The sequence below is a fragment of the Nilaparvata lugens genome, chromosome 5, assembly GCF_014356525.2.
Source record: "Nilaparvata lugens isolate BPH chromosome 5, ASM1435652v1, whole genome shotgun sequence".
NCBI classification, from domain to species: domain Eukaryota; kingdom Metazoa; phylum Arthropoda; class Insecta; order Hemiptera; family Delphacidae; genus Nilaparvata; species Nilaparvata lugens.
The window spans coordinates 74,694,855-74,721,433 of NC_052508.1; the positions used below are offsets into that span (position 1 = coordinate 74,694,855).

At 34.2% G+C, this 26,579-nt stretch overlaps 2 protein-coding genes across 6 annotated transcripts; one reads left to right on the forward strand and one right to left on the reverse strand.

Moving 5' to 3' along the window:
- LOC111049853 lies at window positions 1-8,149 on the reverse strand. Its single transcript, XM_039429282.1, has 4 exons — window positions 7,644-8,149; window positions 6,173-6,325; window positions 4,394-4,546; window positions 1-278 (listed from the first exon to the last, which is right to left on the reverse strand). Exons 1-4 carry the CDS (start codon window positions 7,752-7,754, stop codon window positions 108-110), a joined length of 588 nt encoding a protein of 195 aa, XP_039285216.1. The 5' UTR covers window positions 7,755-8,149; the 3' UTR covers window positions 1-107.
- On the forward strand, window positions 7,528-25,460 carry LOC120348853 (aprataxin-like). 5 transcript variants are annotated; one of them, XM_039429277.1, is made up of 4 exons: window positions 7,528-7,686; window positions 17,253-17,558; window positions 20,415-20,548; window positions 25,283-25,458. In XM_039429277.1, the coding sequence occupies exons 1-4, from the start codon at window positions 7,682-7,684 to the stop codon at window positions 25,438-25,440; spliced, it is 603 nt and encodes a 200-aa protein (XP_039285211.1). In that variant the 5' UTR covers window positions 7,528-7,681; the 3' UTR covers window positions 25,441-25,458. The 5 variants fall into 5 exon arrangements, with proteins under 5 accessions (XP_039285211.1, XP_039285213.1, XP_039285210.1 ...); XM_039429279.1 differs by lacking the exon at window positions 7,528-7,686 and adding an exon at window positions 14,113-14,265 and having other exon boundaries at window positions 25,283-25,460; XM_039429276.1 differs by lacking the exon at window positions 7,528-7,686 and adding an exon at window positions 14,319-14,375 and having other exon boundaries at window positions 25,283-25,445.
- Window positions 25,461-26,579: the final 1,119 nt, after the last annotated feature.

Sequence of the window (26,579 nt, forward strand, 5' to 3'; positions counted from 1 at the left end):
TTCAGTTGCAGATTATTTTATTTGTCAAGTTATCAACTTTACATTTACAAAGTTCTGGATTCTCTTCCTCCACCTTAGCTTGCATATTCAAAGATAAAATTGAATGCTTAGTCCTTCTTCTTTCTTGCTTCTCTCTTGATTGAAAATCTCATCACAGAACAAGCTATCATTCTGTCATCCTTGAAGCCTTTGGAGACCACCTTCCAGGTCGAATCAGAAAGCGGCATCATCTGCATCATATCTTTTGTGATTTTTCCGTGTCTCATTTCATACTCTCCCTGAAAACAGATTATAAAAACACTCATTCATTAATATTATTCTCCATTAATTCATTCAACTGATCAAATCTATCATTCTCAATCAACTGATTTACGTCACAATCATAATACAGTGTGTTTCAGAGAAACGGGAAATTTTGAAAGTTGAATAATTTCAAGAAAAGCAAATCTTTAAATAAAGTTTTTCTCATCATTCAATAATAAAAATAATGCCATGTTAAAATAAATAATACCGTAACATTTATTCTTTGAGGATGACATCTTGCAGGTGTATTCCTTTTCTACGCAAATAATCCTGTAGTCTCTTCATCATATTGTTCATGGTTTGACGTAACATTACAACTGGAATTTGAGATCAATTCTCGAATCTTGGGTTTCAATTCTTCCGTTGTTGCAGAATTGGAAGCCAAGATTCGAGAGACGATTCCAGAAATTCCAGTTGTAATGTTACATCAAACCATGCATGGACAATGTGATGAAGAGACAACAGGAATGTTTGCGTAGAAAAGGAACATACCTGCAAGATGTCATCTACAAAAATTAAATGTTACGGAATCATTTATTCTAAAATGGCATTATTTTTACTATTGAATATTAAAATAGTATATTTCGCACCTAGGGCCGAAAATGAGACTTTTCCGGCTCGAAATCGGTTTTCAAGTCTGAGGCCGTAGGCCAAGGACTAGAAAAGATTGACAGCCAGAGAAACATTTTTGCCCGTGGTGTGAACACTATTTTTCGCCACACAGAAAAATAAACAATATATATTATATATGGGAATAATTGTTTATTAAGCACTTTCAAAAGCAAAAGTGGAAGGCCATAGCTCTAGCAAATCTGAGGTAATCTGAATATCAGGAAATTGTCCAAGTATTTTTATTTTTTATTCTGATTTGTCTAAATAACCTAAAAGATTATTTTCAATTATGTGGGAAGTTGAGTTTAAGATTATATTATTATAAATGTTTTAATTATTATTGAATAATAAACACAGATAATGAAAAGTTTTTTGATCAGCTGTTTTAGCACACTTGAAATTTGGCCAATCTGAATGACCTGAATGTCAACGTCAACAATGCTTGTTGTCGACTTCGGAAGTTTAGGTTAGAAGTTCTATCCTACTCTGAAAATCGAATTTGAATAGTTTATAATATATATTTTATCTGTATTTCATTCATCCAAATAAAATGATAGTATATTATTGCAGAATACTTAAAATAATTGAAATGATTCAATTCTAAAAGCATAAACTGATTCCGTTTTTTCATTAACTATTATTTGTGAAAACGTTCAGCACCATTGATATTGCTCAAGTAGTTTCAAAATTATCCACCAGGTTTTGTGATAAACGCATTACTATGAGGTTTGAGGTTAGACTCTATTATAAATTGAATTTGAATAGTTTATAATATATTATTTGTATTTCATTCATATCCAAATAAAATGATAGTATTTTATTGCAAAATACTTTATTCAATTCTAGAAGCATAAACTGATTCCGTTTCATGAACTATTTTGTAAACAAGTTCACATCAAATCAGAATTAGCTGACTTCAAGGTTATTTTACAGCCCTAGGGCCGTAAAGTTTTACCGGCCTGGTCGGAAAACAATCAATTTTGGCCTCCATATGACGCACGTAAACCAGCTCATTAAATCCAAGTGTGGCGAAAACGTTATTTATAGATTTGTTTTACTTGAAATTATTCAACTTTCAAAATTTTCCGTTTCTCTGAAACACTCTGTAGTTGTGTGAAGAATATCAATTAATCATAATATACTGGGGTGTCCCACGGAAGATGTAACAACCGATGTTTACCCAACATGTCACAATCATGATAGTTGTGTGAATTCATCAAAAATCATAATATACAGCATGTCCCACGAAAGATGTGACAATTAACCTATGTTTACTCAACAATGCTAAACATTAACTCATGTTTAATGGAACTTTTTCTTCATTTTGATGCAAGGAAACACCTCACGAAGTTTGTCGGTCTATTTCAGGAACACTCTGTATACAGAGGGTTTGCGCACAGGCATTTTTTGCCAATGCAGACCATTTTCTCAAGATTTATTTGACTTAGTGTATTCATAAGGTTGTTTCTATTGTTTGTTGTGTTTTATATTGAAAATGAGTACATTAGATTAGTACTTTGTAAATTGCATTTTTTTTTAATAAATATCTTTTGTCTGTCAAAAAAGAGGTCCCACGAAAGGTGTAACGACTTAAGACAATAGATTCTATCTACCTGAAATTTGCAACACACATTTCTTGTGAAATTTTCTCATATATCATAGTTTTCTAGATATATGGACTTTTCTATATTTTTTGAAAACGTCAATAAATAGAAAACTATCAGTTAAAATCTAATTTGAATAATATATTTGGAAAAGGGAAGAAATTTCCAATACAATTTTTACAATTAATTGTTCCTTTGTTAGACGCTTTTGAAGTTTTTATGGGAGTTCAAAGTTGGAAAAAGTGAATTTGTCAAGTTCATAGCCAAATTTAAAACAGTTTTGAACGCTCATAAAAGGCAAAGTTCTGAAAAGGCAAACAAATGAACAAATTATGTGAATCTTATTGAAAATTTCTTCCTCTTTCAAACCATATCCTTAGAATTGGAATTTGACTAATGGTGTTCTAGTTATTGACATTTTTTTAAAATATCGAAAAATCGATGGATCTCAAAAACTAAGGTCGATATATGAAAATTTCGCTTTACATTATTTGTTGCAGTTTCCATGTAGAATTTACGGTCTTCGGCCGTTACAACTTTCGTGGAACATTCTGTGTATACAGAGTATTTTTTTGAAATAGACCGACAAACTTTGTGATGGCCCGACAAACTTTGTGAGGGACCGACAAACTTTGTGAGGGGCCAACAAACTTTGTGAGGGACCGACAAACTTTGTGAGGTGTTGTCTTATATCAAAATGATGAAAAAAGTTCCAGAATGGAACCTAAAATGCTCTGTTACCGAGTTAGTAATGGCGAAAGATTTTACATTTTTCTTCAAATTTTCAATTTTGTAATTTTTTGGCGGCCTAATGAGGGCACATGAGTGATTACTTATTATGTCAAATCAGATGATAAAGTCATTGAAATCAGATAGAAGTTTGTAACTTCAATGATTATTGAGATAATGGGTTATGCTGAAAAACTGAATTTTTCAACTTGAATGGGATAGGATACCTTTGTTGACAGGCATTTTGTATTATGTAATATTTTAGAGAATAATAATTATTCTCTTAAATATTAAACAGTAATTAAAAAATAGCTTGAATGGGATAGGATACCTTATTGTTAATAACTATTATTCTCTAAAATATTACATATTTCAAAAGGCCGGTTAACAATAAGGTATTCTATCCCATTCAAGTTGAATAATTCAGTTTTTAGCATTAAATTATTCAACCTTCCGGTAGTCGCGCCCTATTTAATCACACGAGCAGTCGCATGTACTTTTTACAACATCCAATTTTCCAAGTATTATGTACTCTGTTTTACTGTCAATTAATTGTAGTAAAAACTTTTCCATATTTTTGGATTATTTTACACATATGAACATTTGGATGATTACCATTTCATAGCCCAATAAAGTACACCAAGCAAAGCCATCAATTCTGTGATACGTTCGTTTACAGTCCCCGTATACAGTTTTTCCCTATCTTATGCACAGTGCAACTTATGGACTGTCGCGACTAAATGGCACTTAAAGACTGAACCATTGCTCGGTTGATACTGCAACTCATTGGAGTGATGGGGGGAAAGTTTTGGAATGCATAGGTGACTCATTCACTGACACCACCCCATCCAATAGTTTTGTGCAGCAAAAAACTGACACTGTTGTACTTTTTACAACAGCGAGACTGCCGGAAGGTTAAATCTGAAGAAGAAATTCTAAATATTTTTCCTGCTAAAACGCACCCAATCTTCAGGAATCAGGATTCAATGGAGACAAAACGGGAATTTGTCAGAACCAATCTGAGGTTTTTTAAGAAGGATTCTCTGATTGGCTCTTGTGAATTTAATCACGGTTGAAATATAACAAGCTTTTTCAAAACGAAACTTATTTTTTGTGCTGACAGAAAATGAGTGATAGATGCTTACCGCTGGGTAAGGGCAGCTGGAAGGTAGTGTGTTGTTTCCAAAGAATGACTTCCATTTAGACACGAAACCGCAAACTCCTTCAAATTTGAGAGTCGTGTAGTGTTCGCATGTTGAATCCGCTTTTGACTTGCACTTGCTCAGTATCATTTTCATCTGATGAAAAAAATTCTATGATTGAATTTCGAGTTTTATTATTATTATTAAAAGTGTAGGGTATGGCTTGGATTTTGGGGAGTCCTGTAGGATATAGTTCCACTTGAAAATGGCATTGATGTCCAAAACATGTTGTGACAAAATAATTTGAAAGGATACTGAGATTTATATTTTTATTTATATTAAAAGTAGCCCTAAATGAAAAAGACGATATAGTTCCACTTCACTGACATAACCAAAATCCCCCATGACAGAAGACTGTGATAGTTTTTAAGATAAGTTATTTATTATTACTATTAAATTTTATAAAACTTTAAAGTGAAAAAGCACTCACATTCTTTGATGTGGCGACGTCCGTTTCGTGCTGGTATCGCACATTTTCAAGCCAAACAGGAACTGAAGTGTTTAAGGTTGTGAGGGTGAAATTTGGTGGGGGTGGAGGGGCGTATGGTGGGGGTGGAGGGGATCTTTGGTGGTTAATGGAGGAGTATTTAAATGAGTTTGTCAAACAGGGTGTGGGAGGAAAAGTTGATTTGGTCATTTAGAATATTGTTTGGCTGTTGTTTGGTGTGTTTGTATATTTCAAACTGTTCTAGTACATTTTATTTTTTGTTTTTGTGGGAATAGTGGAGTATTTCGAGGTTGTTGTCTATGTCAGGGTGTGTGTGGTCAGTGGAGATAATGTGTTCTGCAAAGGTGGAAGTTTTTTTTTCAGATTTTAATAAGTCATTGAGAGAATGTCTTGAGAAGAAACACTTTTCATTTTTAGTATGCATAGCTCTATCAAAATAATGTAAGGTCTGAAAATATTTTCAGAAGTAACATTGATTTTAAACTTTTCACTGAAGTGTCAAGTATCACTGAAGCTCTGCCAAAATACCTATAGTGAGGTCCACGTTATAATGGCAGTGATTGATTAGCAATGGTATTGCTATCATTGTCTATCATTCAAGAATGCGGATAGCGCTATCTCTGTCTCGCCTCGATTTATTGCCAGATCGTTTTTTAGAATGTAGAATTAATAATTGAAATATCAGAATATTTGAAAAGAGAAAAGTTGACTCCACTAGATTTGGTGGAAATAGCTGAAAACTGGAAAATGAACCGAAAATACGAGGTTTTTGGGCCACTCTGTATATGGCGCAAGGAAATTTTGCATGAAGAATTTGGTTCTGGACTTCTCTATAAATATAAATTGCAAGCACACCCCCTTTTTTATGTCTATATTGACTGGATTAACATTTTCCTAATAAGAGACAATGCATCCTGTAAAGGAGCTGAAAAAATTCAGCGCGTCTATGACGTTCGCATAGTTAAGGTCCTATATTCTTCTATCCTATGGAAAATATTTCTAAAGCCAGTGTAAAAAGGAGTGAAGAGTTGAAAAATATTTCCAATACTAATGTAAAATGTAGTGAAAAGTTAAAAAATAATCCCAGAAAATATTTTCAAAACTAATGTAAAAAGTAGTGAAAAGTTTTAAAATAATTCCAGAAAATATTTTCAAAACTAGTGTAGAAAGTAGTGAAAAGTTAAAAAATGATCCAAAAAATATTTTCAAAACTAATGTAAAAAGGAAAGTAGTGAAAAGTTGAAAATAATAATTGTTTGAACAGTTCAACTTACACTCATAGGATCATCCAGCTCTTCTCGGACCAAAATCTTTCCGGAAAAGTCGATATGGAAGGGAGAGACCTGGTTGAGGACTGTGTCTTTCAAAACAACCGGCAAATCGTCTTTTCCTGGGCATTGAATGCATTCATGCAACACCAGACTTGGCTGAAACATTTACAAAGAACACATTGTTAACAATGTCTATGATAATAAAGATTCTTATTCTTATCCTTATTCTACTAGGTACTCTTCACTTCAACTTCGTTTTCTCATCAGTAACTTCTCTTCATTACTTCTTGACTTTTTTAATTTTTTAAATTTCTCTCAATTAGGTACCGTACCGTACTCTCTTTCATACTCCGTTAACTGTTAAACTCCTCTTATTTCACATCTTAATTTTTCTCTTTTTTTAATCCTCCCTCAATGAAGTACATATCAGCTCTATCCGATTTAGTACCGGTTGCACAAAAGCCGGTTTAATTTTAATCGAGATTAATTCCACAAGAACCAATCAGAGAAGCCGTCTTATAAAAAATACCTTCTCCGATTGTTTCTCGTGAAATTAATCACGGTTAAAGTTTAACCGGCTTTTGTGCAACCGGCACTTAGATTCAGTTTTGTTTGTAGAGTTTCAAGGTCTATCTTTTTGAATCTCATAATTTTTTCTGCTAAATCGTCACCATTAACTCTTCGTTGAAATCCTCTCAAATCACTTCCTAATTTTTTCCCACTCGACACAGCACAACTAGACCGATTAGTGGGAGGACAACTAGTCGACCGATTAGTGGGATGACTAGTCGACCGATTAGTGGGACAACTAGTCGACCAATTAGTGGGATGACTAGTCGACCGATTAGTGGGACAACTAGTCGACCAATTAGTGGGATGACTAGTTGACCGATTAGTGGGACAACTAGTCGACCGATTAGTGGGACAACTAGCCGACCGATTAGTGGGACAACTATTATTTTCCAAATTAAAACCATTTGTCGGCTCCCAATTCCTCCTGAAAAACAATTTGTAAATGATTCTCAATGAATTGTGAATTCCGATTACAGACCATGATACATCTTTATGTTTATTCCTTCATTTGAAATTTGTAAATGATAATGATTCTCAAAATGAACTTTGCATTTCGATTTCAGACCATGATACATCTTTATGTTTATTTCTTCATTTGAAATTTGTAAATGATAATGATTCTCAAAATGAACTTTGAATTTAGATTTCAGACCATGATACATCTTTATGTTTATTTTTTCGTTTGAAATTTGTAAATGATAATGATTATCAAAATGAATTGTGAATTTAGATTTCAGACTCATGATACATCTTTTCACATTTCCATGTTTATTTATTTATTTGAAATATTTTTAAGGTCTGCCATTCACGTCGAATGAGAAGCTGAGGAGAAATCTGCCTAGAGAAATTGAAGAACATTTTTTGGATGATAAAAAATTGCGCTAAATGCGTGATAACTCACCGTAGAAATGATTTCCACACAGTCCACGGCCAGATAAGATGTTGTAAGTAAAATAAGAATATTCAGAATTAAATTGACCATTATGACAGGTTTGATGAATGATTTGTACATACACTGTACGCTCGAAATCTGTCACTCTTTTTCAACACGAATTAATCGCTGTATAAATAGTTTGATGATGATATTGAATTTTACTTTAATAGTTTCCGGGTCCCATAAAGATTGGATCATTTTCAGGAAACATGATTGATGCTCTAGAAGGTTACAGGAATTTATTAGTTCTTCCCCAACAATACAGGAACTAATAATATAGATAAACTCAATATTTTCAAAAGTACCTATAACATCTAGTAGCCTTAACCTATCATCTGCAAATCTATTTCTCTCTTCCAATCGAAATTTTTCTAAAAATCCACATTTTTATGGTTTCAGTCCTTTCATTTTGATAACATATTTGCAGGAAATGACATTGAAATAAACCATTAACTTAAACAAATATTCAGAAAATGACCTTGAAACAGACCATTTAAACCTATACATTTCATTGAAATTTTCAGTTGATGAGGAGAATTAGATTTTTAATGGAAAATATTATTCAAGACCCTGAAGATTTTCCATAATTCTATTTTATTTGCTTTTTTTATGATAGATTAAACTAAAAAATATGTTTTTAACATGTTATTGTAGATTGTTTTCTATCCTAAGATAATCATTATAGATTAATTTCATTATATTGTAAAATGATCTACAACAAATCATCAGTTGATATTGGAAGGTCATCAGATAATAATATTTTTCCAACACATTTCCATCATGATAAGAATTGAAACCTCCATAATATTCCTTGGAGAATCATATGGTGAGGTCCACGTTATAATGGCAGTGTTTGATTAGCAATGGTATTGCTACCCTTGTCTATCATTCAACAAAGCGGATAGCGCTATCTCTTTCTCGTTTTGCTCTGTTGCCAGATCGTCTTTTAACAATTCAGAATTAATAATATATTAACTAAATATTTGATCTTAATTATGAAAATTCATTATTAAATTATTGAAGAATAATCTAATTGATAATTTTAAACAAGAATGAACAGTTAATATTAGGCTACATTAATAAACCTGTATCATCTACCGTCCAAAGAAGGCATTGACAAGACTGAGGATCGGCAACGTTGTTTTCCTATCTTTCTCCACTGCCATTATAACGTGGACCTCACTATAGCATCAAACGCCTTCAATTTCAATTGACTTTCATGCCTTTAATTATACATTACATTAGCTTATTGCAAGATTAAAGCAAATCAAATACAATCCACTAGTTAATGCTAAATTAATCATTGAATGATTTACAGACTCAATAAATAAAAACAGCCCATTTTTACTTTCCTTGCCCTATTACCATAGGTAAGGAAAGTATTGCTTTCCCAAAAAAAATTAAGGTACCCCAAATTCCAAATTTCTATACGTTTCAAGGTCCCCTGAGTCCAAAAAACTGGTTTTTGGGTATTGGTCTGTATGTGTGCGTGTATGAGTGTATGTGCGTCTGTGTACACGATATCTCATCTCCCAATTAACGGAATGACTTGAAATTTGGAACGTAAGGTCCTTACAATATGAGGATAAGACATGAACAATTTCGATCAAATGCGATTCAAGATGGCGGCTAAAATGGCGAAAATGTTGTCAAAAACAGGGTTTTTCGCAATTTTCTCAAAAACGGCTCCAACGATTTTGATTAAAGTTATACCTAAAATAGTCATCGATAAGCTCTATCAACTGCCACAAGTCCCATATCTGTAAAAATTTCAGGAGCTTCGCCCCATCAATGCAGATAGATTCCCAATTATCAGGCTTCAGATACAATTGAAACGAAAAAAAATCAAGTGGAATAAATTGAGCATGAAAATCTCTACAATTAATGTTCAGTAACATTTTCACCTAAAATTGAAAATAAGCTTTAAATTCGAGAAAATGTGATTATTCAATTGCAAATCATTGTTGATTCTATTAAATCATTCACTATGAAGAGATAGCAGACCTCATGTGTGTCTCCAGCGTTATTGCCCTGTCACCATCAGCTGACTCAAATTTTGAATAGTAGCTTTGAGATGCGCGGGAACACTAGCGTCAGGTGATCAATTTTCATAACGGCAAGGAAAGTTGTGTGAGTGCGCCACACCAGATTTTTTGTAAATTTAAAGTGACTTTGCCCGAATCCATTGAATAAATACTGAATTTTCCATGTTATTAATACCACCAGACTTTGGCCCTTATGAACCGTCTTTGTTTAAGCTGAGATAGATCAGTTGTGGTTTAAAACCAGAATGAAACACGATAAAATAATATGTGACATAATATGGAAAATAATAAAAATGCGTAAAATTAGACTGTTGTATAAATTAGAATTGGAACCGTTTTGGGCGATTTAGCCTGTGATACTTTTCTGTAAGTTGTGTAATTCTGAATGAACAAATAAATAAAATAAAATTATATATGATAATGCGATAATGACATATGATATAATGCCATATATTATGTAGATTAGCGTTAAACATTGTAGATGATGCATATATGGCGATGGCCCTTTAGACCTCAGGTCTCATAGCTGCTCTGACCTGAGTCCTTGTCAATTGATTCAAACTGCTAAGGTTGTGACCTTGCACATAAATCAGTAAAAATATCGAGGTAGGTATCCTACTGTTAGGTACTATAGTGAGGTCCACATTATAATGACAGTATTTAATCAACTTTGGTTTTTCTATCCTTGTCTATCATTCGACAAAGCCGGTGGTAGGGCTACTATCCTTTTCTAGGTCCACAACGATACCAATTATGTTTTTGATAGCGTGAAATGAGAATCGGCATCGCTTTTCTTCTATCTTTATCTATTTATTTATTTATTTGTGGACAGAATCACAAATCATATAAATATGATTAGGAAGGAACAACAGGCTTGGCCCAAATCTATTCCATTCCCAAATTTTGATAAATTAATAAAATGTCCAAAAAATAGGTCATGTTTCTACTGTAAAACGTTCAAGTTCAATTTTCGTCCAAAAATATATACAAGCTAAAGTATTGCTTATCTTACTGTTACCATAGTGATGTCCACGTTATAATGGCAGTGGAGAAAGATAGGAGAACAACGTTGCCGATATCCTCACTCTTGTCAATGCCTTTTATAGACTGTAGCTGACATAGGTTTATTGATGTAATATATTAGTCTAACTGTTCATTCTCGTTCAAAATAAAAAATTATATTCTAATAAGCAAGAAATTATATTTTTCAATAATTTCATAATGAATTTTCATAATTGGGATGAAATACTTTGTTAATAAATTATTAATTCTACCTTGTTGGAATACAATCTGGCAACAGAGCAAAGCGTGAAAGAGATAGCGCTATCCACTTTGTTGAATGATAAACAAGGATACAATAATACCATTGCAAATCAAACACAGCCATTATAACGTGGACCTTACCATAGTATGTAAAGCTTTACTACGGTGCCTGCTTTACTAAAGTGCGAGATAAATTACTTTTAACATGAAGAGGAAAACCCATTTCTCCCTCCACAGTTTGTAGCGTAGACACAGACGGACATCCTGCGCACAATTGGATGCGCCGTGTCATTTTGCTTCATGTTCTTGTGATGAACACATCACCGTAACATACTCAAACCAATATACCTGCTGACCAGTACACTACTTGGAACATTGCCAGCATTAGCTGGAGGGGTGTGTTGGTGCGTCGTGTTGCAAAGCTCTCTCACACAGACATAAAAGAAGGATGATGCTAGGTAGTGGGAGTGATTAGTGGAGGATAGAGCATCGGACCTCTCCGTCTTCGAGAAAGAGCCGTGTTAAAAGTAATTTATCTCACACTTTAGGTACTTTATACCGTTAAGCTGCGTTTATACCAAACCTATTAGTAAAATGTTTATTTCTCCGTCGTTATAGATTCTATTAGATTGAACATAACTGAACATACACATGATGAACATATGTGTTTGTCAAGTTCCGATCAGTCTAATAGAATCTATTAAGGATTGAAAAATGAAAATTTTGTTAATTACTTTGGTGTAAACGCAGCTTAACTTTCCTACTTTGACATGGAACTATTTATTATTATTGCAGACGGATAGGCCTACTCGTAGAGTTGTAAAATATTAAGTGTTAGTTGGAGTTTAAAAGTATGAAATAATACCGGTTGTTTCAAAAATAATGGCCCAATTTTAAACAGTTATATTTATTTTAAAAAATGGTGTACACAAACCAATCTTACATGACATTACTCACAGAAGTATCCCGTTTATGATGATGTATTAAGGTGCGTACAGATTTACGCGCCGCGAACATGAGCAATTTTCACTTTTAATCAGCTGATGCCAAGCTTTTTATATCTGTATCTTACCGTTTTTGTAAAAATACAGATATAATCAGCTGATTAAAAGTGAATTGCTCATGTTCGCGGCGCTTATATCTGTACGCATCTTTATAAGTGTTCTAATGTGCCCTCCTTTTGAGACTCGGACGACATCTAGACGGTAGCCAAATTCATCCCAGACTGTTCGCAAGATGTCTGTCTTCTCGGACTGTAGCTTTACTTTACTTTACTTTTCTTGTTCGTCACAATTATTAAACTGCATTAAGGGAGCAACGATCCCGCAGTATATGACACGTCAAAGTTTAATCTAATATCTACCATCCCTCATATTTCAACATAACAGATCCCACATAACATACATCAATCAAACATTATTCAACAATGAAGTCTGCTAACCTGTACGGACACAATACAATAAGGAAATCCCTGAGTGTTTTTTGAACTCCTTCAAGCCATCAATTTCTCTTATGTGAGATGGGATTGAATTAAATATTTTTCATTCCCATATAAAACGGGCCACTCTCTAGCTGGCTTAGTCTGTGATGTGGGTAAACAAAACCTCTAAATCGTGTATTATGGGGATAACTCACCTGGTTCTCCTCATACATTCGTCTATTTTTAAAAACGAAGATTGCTAAATCAAATATATAAATAGCAGGAGCCGTCAGCAATCTCTTTTCTTTAAAATAAAGTCTGCAAGAGCGCATTGTATTAATCTTATAAATTATCCTAATGGCTTTCTTCTGCAGTATGAATATTCCATTATTCTCTATACTTTTTCCCCAAAAAATAACTCCATATCTCATAACTGACAGAAAATAAGCATGATATACAAAAAGAACAGTTTTTTCACTCCCTACTCTAGCCATTACTCTTAATGCAAACAAGGCTCTATTCAATTTACCAGTGACATGAGAAATATGTAGCTTCCACTTCGAATCACTCTCCACCATCAGACCCAAGAATGTCGTGGAATCAGAAGTTTCAACTCTACTTTGAGTATTCAAGTTTATTCCAAAACTTTTATAGTCTCTACTGAAGGGAATTACTTTAGTTTTTTTGCAGTTCAAACTAAGACTATTCTGAACAAACCACGAATCTAATTCAGCAAGACACCTCTCAGCCTCTCTTATCAAACATTCACTGTTCCTACTGGTGATTAAAGCTGTAGTGTCGTCCGCAAAAAGAGAGAGTTTGAAATTGACGTGACTCTCGATGTCATTAACATAGACCAAGTATAAGAGGGACCCAATATTGAACCCTGCGGTACTCCCTGAGACATAGGTAACCAAGAAAAGCTGCATGTTTCATTACCAACAGATATTGACAGCTACTGCATCAGTTATCCTGGTTTTTAGCTCCTCAATATCAAGTGCTAAGGGAGGAACATAAACACGATCTTTAACGTTGTTCCTCCCTCAGCACTTGATATTGAGGAGCTAAAAACCAGGATAACTGATGCAGTAGCTACAGTCCGAGAAGACAGACATCTTGCGAACAGTCTGGGATGAATTTGGCTACCGTCTAGATGTCGTCCGAGACTCAAAAGGAGGGCAAATAGAACACTTATAATATACATCATCATAAACTTGATACTTCTGTGAGTAATTTGATGTAAAATTGGTTTGTGTACATCATTTTTTAAAATAAATATAACTGTTTAAAATTGGGTCATTCTTTTTGAAATCGGTAGGTACCCGCGTTTTAGACCTACCTACTTAGAAATATAATTCAAATGTCCACTTTTGGTACCGTACTAATTTTCTCCTTGTCATCCAGTGGCGGCTCCATGGAGGCCATGCCCCCCTCTACCGAGAGATCAGATTTTTATGTCAAATAGGATTTCTATCAGAATAAATTCATGTTTTTGAAAAATTATTCATGAGGATATGTTATAAATCTATCCGACTTATAAAAATGGAAAGTGGGGTTGATTAATAGAACTTTATCAACATTTTCCGTACATGCACTCTTCCCACACGCGGGAAAACGCCTGTTGTGGAGCCATACCACGACCCCTGCAATCAGCACCCGTTCGATTCAATATCGATTTATCGATGGAGTAGCTATCAATCCTTATCTTGTTTAAACTATCGATATATCGAATCCTTGTTTTTGTTTTTCTAACCTCAAACTATAACAAATATTATTACAAGCTTATACCGCTTGATTTATTCCCAAAAATCGAATTGATTGGCTATTATTGACTTATAATTAGTATCAGTATTATTTCTATGTAAGTTCTGCATGTTTTTTATATAAGAAAGAATTATTGTTCCTAATACTTATGTCAGGTCATAGTAGTCTATAGGCCTACATGTGGGTGGTTTACTGCATGTACCGTAGGTGATTCACTCACGATTTATTTTATTTATTTACAACAACCTCACATTAGTTACCTTAACGTATTAAATTATTTCAGCTGTAAGGTATATTTTCATATTGAATCTAATTTATTTCTTATTGAGTAGCACAAAGCTATAGGCTAGGCTATTACATAAATAAAATAGGTTATAAATAATCTAAAACAATAGGCTAATCTAAAACAGGTAGGATACCGTATTTTTAAGATCATGTACATACAAATCATGATCTTACAATAGATGTAGGCTATTATGTTTTCAATAATATTTATCATGATTCCAGGGGTGACTGCCCCCCCCGCACTAGGAAAATTGAAGGAAATTGAAACACCCCTTCAAATATTGAGGGTTAGCCTCCCCCCATAGGTCAATCACCCCAAAAAATGTATTGTTAGAACGGCTAGCTAAACACGGTTTTCAACCATTTTGCCCTGAATTTTTTTTGTAAACTTCTTTCCCTCTTACTTGTTACTTGTATTTGTCCTCCTGACAGTCTGAAGGCTGGGGAGTCGTCATTATTTTTCACGGCAGGTGATTTCCTCCATGAGCATGTCGTATATGTTGAAATGTATGCTCTTCAACATACTCTGATACTGCATAGTAGGGTCGGGCCAATAGGTATGACTTTAGGCCTCTGGCAAATGCTGCCTCGTCATCCATGTCCTTCAGGTCACGCGGCAGTAAATTGAAAAAGTATGATCCTGCATATGTTGGTGAGCAGCTGTATTTCTTCAGTCTATGTTGTGGCAAGTCAAGATTCTTGTTGTTTCGAAGATCATAGCAGTGTTTTTCCTGTCTTGTGGTTAGGCCTTTCCTCTTAACCAGATTTATTGTTTCGAGCAGGTACAATGAGACTACTGTGAGTATTTTTCTCCTCCCAAAGTTGGTTTATGTTGTCACACAATTCAGATATTGCAGTTGTAGTGCCTCGACGTTTTCTAAATCCATGCTGTTGTGCTGTTATAAGTTTGTTGCTCTCCAGATGCAGGATAAGCTGGTCATATACTGCTCGTTCGATAATTTTTGAGGTTATAGGTAGGTTTGCTATGGGCCTATAGTTCTTGTGATCCATTTTATTTCCTCCTTTGAATTTTGGAAAGATCTTAGAGATCTTGAGAGCCTGTGGGAATACAGCTTGCTTTAGGGAAGAATTTACTATTTCCAGTAGAGGCTTTGTTAGTTCTTCTTTGCAATTTTTAAATATTTTTCCAGTGATGTCATCATGCCCAGCAGAGTTGTTCGATTTTAGTTTGTCTATGAGATGGTGGAGTTGTGCTGTATTTATCATCTGAAATTCACTCAATGCTTTGATGCCTGTCAGCTTGGCCATACGTCTTAGAGGAGGGTCAAATCCTGTTGTTGTTACTGGCTGTGTAAAGGCTTCATTTAGGATGTTGCTAGTGTGAAAAGGATCAGTGATCTTCTGGCCCTCTATTTCCAAACAGAGGTTTTCCTGCCTGTTAAGATTACTTCTGTTCCGTTCATCATTGATCGTTTTCCATAGGGTCTTGGTTTTGTTGTCTGATTCCATGATCCTACTCTTGACATGTATCTTTTTTTTGTGTTTTACATCCTGGTCATATAGATTTTTTAGTTCTTTGTATTGCTGCCTATGGTCCTCTGATGCAGTTGAGATAAATTTCTCTCTAGCTAGTTGCATTCTGTGTTTCAGAAGAATAGTTTTTTCGTCCCAAAACTTGAACCCCTTTTCTGTAGTGATCTTCCTTGGTCCTCTTGGCATTGTTTTATCCATTTTCTGTCGCATTTTTGTGGCAAAAATATTGTATTTTTCATCGACAGCGTGTGTCTCAATCACTGGTAACCAGTTGGAATGCTGTTATTTTGATTTTAACTCTTGAATGTTTCCTTTTGAATAGCTTCTTGCATACCTGTATGTCGGCAGTTCCGGGTTGTATTTGTATTTTATATTGCACAATACAGCATGGTGATCTGAGAAATAGCTCGGGTAGACTGTGGCTTCGATATCTGAAAGTGACAGGTTATGATAGCATCCATCAAGGCTTGTGGCTGAGTTTGGAGTCACTCTGGTAGGAGGCATATAATGGATTTGGCAGCCATTTTGAGTCAACATATTTTTTAGGTCTTTGAAGTTCTGCTCAGATGTCTTGTGAGTGTCAATGTTTGTGTTACCCAGGATCACTATTTTGTGATGCTTTGCTGAGAAATTCTGCAGCAGGCCTCCAAGTTTAGTGAGGAATTCCTTTATATTACCTGGGTCAGGTGATCTATAGGTGATCTCTAAGGATTTTAATAACAAGTCTGCTTTATAGACTCCCATGTAAACACTGTTTTTAATACCATTTCTCGATTTCATAATACAGTAATAACGTACTGTATTTGAGAAATAGCTTATCTACCTATCAGTGTAACCTTTAACTTATTAAGGAGTAGCATAGCCTACTATAGATATTATCTAAAGTAAGCCATGTGAATAGCATATTTATCTTAAGGTAGAATCATAGAGTTGGACCCATTCGTTATTAGGATAATATTTTATCTCTATGTAGTCTGTAATTTGTAATACTTAGTGAACTGTAATTTTTCAGGTCCATTTAGATAGACCTACTTGATATTAATAATTTACTTTGTTTGGCTCTTTAGATAGACCTACTTGATATTAATAATTTACTTTGTTTGGCTCTAACTGTAATTTTATTTATTTATTAGGTTAGCACAAACAATACAATGATCGGTAAAGAAAAAAACAGGCTATTGCCAAAAACTTCTTTAAAATCCTAATTCAGTGTCAAATTATCCAAGTATCATACATAGGTTATGTGAATTTCAATACATTTTTAGAATTTTATTAAATCCTAATCCAATCTATTTTCATTTCCAGCTTCTCTCCAGTGAAACAATCAGTTTTACATGAGAGATTCTCTACACAATTCAAAAGAGCAATGGCAGGTTGGAAATTCAGTTTATTGAATTCTATGAAAGATCCAGAGCTGGTCGTCAAGTCTGATGATGAGATAGTTATAATGAAGGACAAATATCCAAAATCTCAATTCCACTATCTCGTTCTACCAAAGGCTGACATAAATAGTACCATTTCCTTGGATTCTAGTCATTTGCCTATTGTGAAATACATGGATGAACAAGCCAGAAAATTCATTCACACCCACTATGAAGATGTTGTATTTTGGTGAGTACGGTAATCCATTCACAACTTTCCACTTCAGCATTCAAGCTATATTTCAACCTTCCGGCAGTCGCGCTGTTGTAAAAAGTACAACAGTGCTGCACAAAACTATTGGATAGGGTGGTGTCAGTGAATGAGTCACCTATGCATTCCAAATCTTTCCCCCCATAACTCCACTGAGTTGCAGTATCAACCGAGCAATGGTTCAGTCTTTAGGTGCCATTTAGTCACCACAGTACATAAGTCGTACTGTGCATAAGATAGGGAAAGACTGTATACGGGAACTGTAAACGAACCACAGAATTGATGGCTTTGCTTGATGTACCTTATTCGGCTATGAAATGGTATTCATTCAAATGTTCATAGGCGTAAAATAATCCAAGAAGATGGGAAAAGTAATTATATTATTAATTAATATGTTTTGACAGTAAACAGAGTACATAAAACTTGGAAAATTGGATGTTGTACAAAATACAACACGCGACTGCTCGTGTGATTGAGAAGGGCGCGACTACCGGAAGGTTAAAAACCATTTCAACAAATATGTCTCTAAAAAAGATTTCGTGTAAGATGACTTTATATTTGTGATACGCTACTATTATATTGTTTCAAACGATAAGCTGAGAACACATTGTGTATTTAAGGCTGTTCGATACACTTTTTTTCTTATTTAAATTGGATAATCTTTTTCAATATAATTGTTAAGATAATGAGAAAAAGTGGTAACTAAAACTTTTAAGTTGTCTATGAAGAGAGTTATGAGTCGTTGAAGTGCTACCTCTGTTTTCTTTCCAGATCATAAACGGTTAGAACTCTTGAAAATTCAAAAAAATTATCTTTCCAAACTAAAAAATTTTATTCCCCATATCGTTCATAAATAAAAAAGTAACATATTTTGTAAATTCGATAACTTTTTTACTTGGCATAAATCGCGAAAAAACGCATATTAGAACAAAGCCTATGATATACTGAATGTATATCAATAGAAAATTCGAAACCGTTTATGGTCTGGAAAGAAAACGGAATTAAGGTCTTCAACAACCCATAACTTGCTTATTAGACCACTTAGAAATTTCAGTTGCCACTTTTTCTCACTCTTATACTGATCTTAACAATAAGTTATATTCGAAAAGATTATCCAAATTAAATAAAAATAAAAAGGTGTACCCAACAGCTTTAATCAATCCTTATGTATACACGAAAAGTAACTTTGTCAATCAAAATAGCATATTAACAAAAATTGAACTTGGAACTTTTTGCAGTAGGAACATAACTTACTTTTTTGGACATTATCAAAATGCGGGAATGGAATAGTTTTGGGCCAAGCCTGTTGTTCCTTCTCAATCATATTCATATGATTTGTGATTGTATCAACGAATAAATTAATAAAAAATTAAGCGCTGCCTGCAAAACCGAAGTTCAATACAGAAATAAATAGATTAATCAAGAATGAATATACAAATGAATGGAAATCTAAATAATCATAGTATAAATAAAAAGAAAATGAAATTTGAAAGTCTAATTGAAGCATTAAAATATAGAAGTATTATAATTGAATGGTGAATTGCATTATGTGGCTAAAACGATAAATACAGGGTTGGGCAGGGAGGTATCGATGATTCAAAAAAACAGTTACTCATTTATAAACGAAACTCAAAATTTATTTTGTATTGTGTACCTTAGATGTTGCCATTACGAAAATGAAAGAGGAACGAATTAAAACATTGATTATAAACGAAGAATAACATATGTTAAAGGCTGTCCATTTTTAACATTTTTTGTAAATTCGATAACTTGTTTATTTTGAATAAATCGCAAAAAACTCATATTAGAACAAAGCCAATGATATACTGAATGTATTAAAAAAACTCCAAAAAATCGAAACCGTTTATGATCCGGAAAGAAAACGGAGTTAGCACTTCAACGACCCATAACTCTCTTATTAGACCACTTAATATATATTTCAGTTACCACTTTTTCTCATTTTTATAATGATCTTAACAATTATATTGAAAAATATTATCCAATTAAAAAAAAGTGTACCGAACAGCCTCAAGGTAGGGGCACACAGATCGTCATCGGACGGACGGCACGCATCGGACGATTAGATTTGATGAATTGTTTTCAATTGGAATGCGCATACCTATACGGATGCGGATAGGTATGCGCACTCCAATTGAAAACAATGCATCAAATCTAATCGTCCGATGCGTGCCGTCCGTCCGATGACGATCTGTGTGCACCTACCTTCTACCTTTAAAAGCCATAACGAATAATATTTCTGTCAAAACGTGTCCACTGTAGACGCAGCTATTGAAGGAAACAATGATAAACTTCATAGTGTATCACGGATTGATAAACTTCATAGTGTATCACGGAATGATAAACTTCATAGTGTATCATGGAATGATAAACTTCATAGTGTATCATGGAATGATAAACTTCATAGTGTACCATGGAATGATAAACTTCATAGTGTATCAAGGAATGATAAACTTCATAGTGTATCACGGAATGATAAACTTCATAGTGTATCATGGAATGATAAACTTCATAGTGTATCACGGATTGATAAACTTCATAGTGTATCAAGGAATGATAAACTTCATAGTGTATCACGGAATGATAAACTTCATAGTGTATCATGGAATGATAAACTTCATAGTGTATCATGGAATGATAAACTTCATAGTGTATCATGGAATGATAAACTTCATAGTGTATCATGGAATGATAAACTTCATAGTGCATCACGGTCATTGATAATTACACTTTTTAGTCAAGTAGTTAGGAATATTTCAACTCTAAATAATGATTTATTTATGAATAAATATTAAAAAGAATAAAATATTTTCGCAGGCTTGGTTACCATGCTCGGCCTTCCCTTCAGCGGCTGCACCTCCACCTCATAAGTGACGATTTCCAAGGATCTGGTTTGAAAAACGCTAAACATTGGAATAGTTATACGACACGGTTTTTTCTCCCCTCTTCAAGTAAGTATCAAAATGTCCTCTGGTCAATCATAGTTATTACAGTATTACAGTTCAGTATTAAAACTAATACTGTATTAATACTAATAGTTCAGTATTAATACAAATACATAGTATTAGTATTACAGTTCATAAATTCTATAAATCATTCTCCTGTTATCTACTGTTACCGTTTACACAACAGATTATTAAGAAAAATGATAGTATTTGAAGTCTAAAACCAAACATCTTATACCATTTTACAAAATCAAACACTTAACAACGATTTGGAGTTAGAAAAGGAAAGAGCTATCTGCTTTGTCTAATTACAGACAAGGTTAGAAAATCTCTCACTCCAATGGCGCTACAGCCCAAATCGGGCTCTGGCCTCAACCAAAATACGCATCCATCCATCTCTATCTAACGCCGCTCTCTTCCATCCCCTTAATTGTACATTTCATTAGCATCCTTCTGCACTCTATCCTCCCTTGGTCTCCCTACAGGTCTTCTTCCTCCAGGCTGACCAACTAACACTTTCCTGGGCACTCGTGTTTCAGGCATTCTTTGCACATGCCCTGCCCATCGGAGGCGCATCAATTTTATGTGGGCCGATAATTGGGGCTCTGCATAAAGCTCTTTCAATTCAGAATTTGTACGTATGTGCCATTGTCCATCCTCGCAAACCGGTCCATAGATTCTTCTAAGGATTTTTCTCTCAAACACATCCAAGACACCTGTTGTTCTGGCTGTGATAGTCCAAGATTCACTACCGTAGCAAACCACCGTTCTTATTATACTCTTATAGAGCTTTATTTTACATATCCGGTGTACATTTTTATTCTTGAATATGTTTAGTAATGAGAAAAATGTGCGATTGGCGGCAAGGATAAATTTTTAAATTTCTTTTTGCTCCTCGTTACGATTGGTCACACAACTTCCCATGTACGTGAAATTGTCAACTACTTGGTAATTCTTCCCACCACATTCCAGAAATGGCCCAAGCCGATTCCTGTTATGTCTTGATTTTTCCATTTTCATTCCATTTATTGTATAAAATACTATAATCATAATACAATTATGACATTGGAGGAAAAACTAGGCTGAGCCTGTACTATTTCTCTCCAAAAATTTTGATAAAATGTTAATGTTGTCCAAAAGATAAGGTAATGTAATCTCACAGTGCTTCGTCACTTGATTTTCGGTTCAGGAGTGATGATTTAAAATTTTGAAGGTTGATTTTAAACTCTAAATGAATCACAGAATGTATCACAATAAATTAAAAACTTAAGAAATATTACACGTATTTAAAAAATTTGAATACAAAATCAAAAACCTACTCACTATTTTGATTGGTTGAATACTTTAGTTTTGTTGACATTGATCTCCAGACCAACTTCCGATGCGCTTTGCTCCAACTCCAATGCTATTTTTTTCACGGTTGCAAGAGACCTTCCAAGTATGGCTATATCATCCGGCTAGAAAATCAGGAAATAAAAAAATGGTGTGCATGAAAGTGCTTTAATAAAGGGTACTTGGATTCTTTATTCCCTTTATAAATTAGAGTTAAGCTGCGTTTACACCAAAGTTATTAACAAAATGTTAATAACTTAATCCTTATAGATTCTATTTGGTTGAACATAATTTATCATACACATGATGAACATATGTGTTTGTCAAGTTCCGTTTAATCTAATGGAATCTATAAGGATTAAGTTATTAACATTCTGTTGATAACTTTGGTGTAAACGCAGCTTTACCCTCACCTAGAAGTGCATAAGGATTGCAAACTATGCTAATCAGACTCTGACTCTTTAAAGTAAAGCTCACTACCGTATAGCCTCTTTCTTCACAAAAACTATTCTTTGAGTCTTTTTTGGGTGAGAAAATATCTAGAGGTATTTTTATGTTATCCTATACTATTAAACGAGCAACTTCTGTTTATATGATTATATGTTTAGATGTTTATATGTTTGTATTTCACGGGATCTCGAAAACGGCTCTAACGATTCTCACTAAATTCATAACATAGTAGGTTTATAATATAAAGATTCGATTACACTAGGTCTCATCCCTTAGAAAACTCGCTGAAGGACATTAAATGATAATTATTATTCATCCTTGGGAAAACAGATGATAATAATATTATTTCGTCTTCTGTTGGTGATGGAAGTGAGTGAGCGAGTTCATGTGTGTGGGACTGTGTCAAAATTATGACTTAGCTGTTGAACTTTTGTAATCATTCAATCAGGTACTAAGTGCCGGTTGCAAAAAGCCGGGTTATTTTCAATCCAGTTATTCCATTAGCTCCATCTATTTGAAATGGTCTTCTCTGATTTGATTCACGTGAAGTTAATCAGGATTAAAATTTAACCGGCTTTTGTGCAACTGGGCCTTTGTGAGGGAATTTTTTGCATTCTTCTGGGAATCAATCTCAATTTACTGTGATTAGATAGAACATTTCGTATGAATGTTATTAAAATTTCTTCTTTCGTAATACATTTTTTATGCTTTTGTACTCCAGAGTGAAGCTCAGTCCCCGGTATTTTAGATTGAGAAAAATATTGTTAGCATCATGCTTACATTCAGTCATACCTGTTGGAATGTGAGTGTGAGCGCTGTTATCAGGTCTGGCTGCCGTCGATACGCCAATCCAATCAACCCAACAGAGAACATTCTGTGTTGTCGTGTCGGCGAAAAAACGGTGTGTTTGAAAATAACAAAATAAAATACCATAATGCTGATCTCCAACAAACTTCATTTCTCACTTTTCATGATTTTAGAAATCAATTTCTTTTCAATAATATTTATTGCAATTTTAATCATCAGATTAAAAAAGAAAAATGTGAAAAAATTCTATCAATAACTCTAAACTACAAACTAGAATCATGGCCTCAGCTTATGGAAAGACAAAGTTAGTAGACAACTGTCTACTAAAGTTGATGGAAAAATACATTTTCAAGATGTTCGATTTTTTTGAACGGGTAGTCCACTAAACAGCTGATTTATGATGAATTCTATAGTCTGATTTTTACGGTGATATTGGTGTTCGAAGGAAACTCCTTTTCCTTTTGTATTATCCTTAAAATGTAAAATTTTAAAAAATCTTATGTATATGTCGACGCGAAATTCAATAGAGAACCTGTCAAATTTAATGAAAATCTATTGCTGCGTCCCGCTGTAAATGCGCAACATATAAACATTCAAACATAAAGAGAAAAGCAAAACCGTCGACTTGAATCTCAGACGTCACTTCGCTCGGTCAACTAAACATAAAGAGAAATGCAAAACCGTCGACTTGAATCTTAGACCTCACTTTGCTCGGTCAAAAAACATAATTCAATTTTTTATTGTGATTCAACTGAAATTATTTTCCGAAAATGCTAAACGAGTCAAATAAATTTATTATGTATTAAAATTATCTACCCTTGAACTATTTTATGACAAAATTATCCACTAGTATTTCTGTGAACAGTAGACCTGGCGCTCAGTAAGTTACATTGACCTGTTGTTATGTTTTTCAAAAAATTAATAAATAATTTATCAATTTAAAATGTCTAGAAAAATCCTAAATAAGCATAGAGGTTTCTGTCCTATCGTACCGTGACGTGTCGTCCCGGAATGTGAGTGTGAGCGCTGTTATCAGGTCTGGCTACAACAACTGTCTACAACGTAGATGGAAAGATACATTTTCAAGACGTTCGATGTTTTTGAACGGGTAGTATTATAGTCAACTGTCTACTAACGTTGATTGAAAGATACATTTTCAAGATGTTTGATGTTTTTGAACGGGGTAGTATTATAGTCCACTAGACAGCTGATTTATGATGAAAAATGCTATAGTCTGATCTTTACGGTAATATTGGCGTATGAAGGAGGCTCCTTTTTCCATCTATATTATCCTTGAAATGCAAAATTTCCAAAAACCTTGTATATACGTCGACGCACAATTAAAAAAGGAACATACCTGTCAAATTTCATGAAAATCTATTACCGCGTTTCGCCGTAAATGCGCAACATTTAAATATTTAAACATTAAGAGAAATGCTAAACCGTCAACTTGAATCTAAGAGCTTGTTCACAAGACAGCGATTTACGCTCGGTTGTCGCTCGATTGGCAAATCGCTCGGTTTGCCAGCCTCGTACACATGACAGCGATTCATGAGCGGTTTGCGCTCGGTTATGATGAATAATTACTAGGTACAACATCTATGTACTCAATCTTGATAACAATTCATTCATTCAATTCATTTATTTATTTACCAATTCACTAGAAATTTACAAAATATCTTAATCTATGTACTTAATCACTATATTACTCTTCAACATATATTTAAAACTTTACTGCTCTGATCGAAACCGCTTGGTTGACTGAAGACATGTGTACGCTCTCATGCCTGCTCTAGTATATCGAGCCGCCCGGCAACCGAGCGGTTGTAGTCTGAGACTACAACCGCCGCGATTCGCCGGCGACTACTAAAACCGAGCGATGCATGTGTACGGCACCATGTGTTTCCCTATACCTGGCAATCGCTCGGTTTGTCAACCGCGCGACAACCGAACGTAAATCGCTGTCATGTGAACAGGCTCTTAGACCTCACTTCGCTCGGTCAATTACCGTGACAATGGAATTTTACATGCAAATATAATTGTATTGTTAATCGTTTTTTGAGAATAAAGAATTTCAATTTAAATATTTGTATAAATATAATTGTTTTATGTTCTTTGATGTATTTTAATTTTGGTAAATTATGTTTACAGAGATTATCGACGACCTGGAAAAGTTCAGCTGTGTACGAATACCAGAAGATGAAAAATGTAACGAATATCTAAAGAGTAAACTAAGGTGCCACAAGTGCTCTCATTGTCCTCCAAATATGCCTGCTCTTAAAAAGCATTTGGAAACACATAATAAATAACTTATTATTTAAAAGAAAACGTCTTATTTTTACTTTCCTTGCCCTATTACCATAGGTAAGGAAAGTATTTCTTTCCGAAAAAAATTAAGGTACCCCAATTTCTAAATATTTCAAGGTCCCCTGAGCCCAAAAAAGTGTGTTTTGGGTATTGGTCTGTATGTGTGGGTGTGTATATGAGTGTATGTGTACACGATATCTCATCTCCCAATCAACGGAATGACTTGAAATTTGGAACTTGAGGTCCTTACACTATAAGGATCCGACACGAACAATTTCGATCAAATGCAATTCAACATGGCGGCTAAAATGGTTAAAATGTTGTCAAAAACAGGGTTTTTCGCGATTTTCTCGAAAACGGCTCCAACGATTTTGATCAAATTTATACTTGAGATATTAATTGATAAGCTCTATCAAGATCAACTGCCTCAAGTCCCATATCTGTAAAAATTTCAGGAGCTCCGCCCCATCTATGCAAAGTTTGATTTTAGATTCCCAATTATCAGTCTTCAGATATAATTTAAACAAAAAATTTCAAGTGGAAAGGATTGAGCATGAAAATCTCTACAATTAATGTTCAGTAACATTTTCACCTAAAAATGGAAATAAGCTCTCAGACCTATATTTTTGTTGAATTTTAGTTTAAAAAATTGATTAAGGATTTTTTATTATGTATTTTGACCTAATTATGATTTTATTATGTATCGTAATTTTATAAAATATTTTGTGACGTAGCCTTATGTAGTACTGTATCGCCAGGCTAAATAAATTGATTGATTGATTAAAAAAAATAGCAATGTTAAATAGCAATAGCTCGAAATTCGAGAAAATGTGATTATTCAATTGCAAACTGTTAGCAATTGCTGATTCTATTAAACCATTCACTATGAAGAGATAGGAGACCTCGTGTGTCTCCAGCGTTATTGTCCTGTCACCAGCTGGCTCAGATCTCAGAATAGTCCTGAGATGCGCGTTAACACTAGCGTCAGGTGATCAATTTTCAACGGCAAGGGAAGTTGTGTAAGTGCGCCACACCGGATTTTTTCATGAAGAGTTTACTTCAGCATAGTACTGTCTGTCACAAAACCCCCAATTTCACCAAAAAGTGACTTGGTCACTTTTCGCAGTACACCGACCATGTA

Coding starts and splice junctions, on each gene's coding strand:
- LOC111049853 (XM_039429282.1), bottom strand. CDS start 7,754: ATGTACAAATCATTCATCAAACCTGTCATAATGGTCAATTTAATTCTG. Junction 6,326..7,643: donor GTGTGGAAATCATTTCTACG/GTGAGTTATCAC, acceptor TAAATGTTTCAG/CCAAGTCTGGTGTTGCATGA. Junction 4,547..6,172: donor AGCTGGATGATCCTATGAGT/GTAAGTTGAACT, acceptor TTTTTTCATCAG/ATGAAAATGATACTGAGCAA.
- LOC120348853 (XM_039429276.1), top strand. CDS start 14,347: ATGTGGGTGGTTTACTGCATGTACCGTAG. Junction 14,376..17,252: donor GTTTACTGCATGTACCGTAG/GTGATTCACTCA, acceptor TTTCATTTCCAG/CTTCTCTCCAGTGAAACAAT. Junction 17,559..20,414: donor TATGAAGATGTTGTATTTTG/GTGAGTACGGTA, acceptor ATATTTTCGCAG/GCTTGGTTACCATGCTCGGC.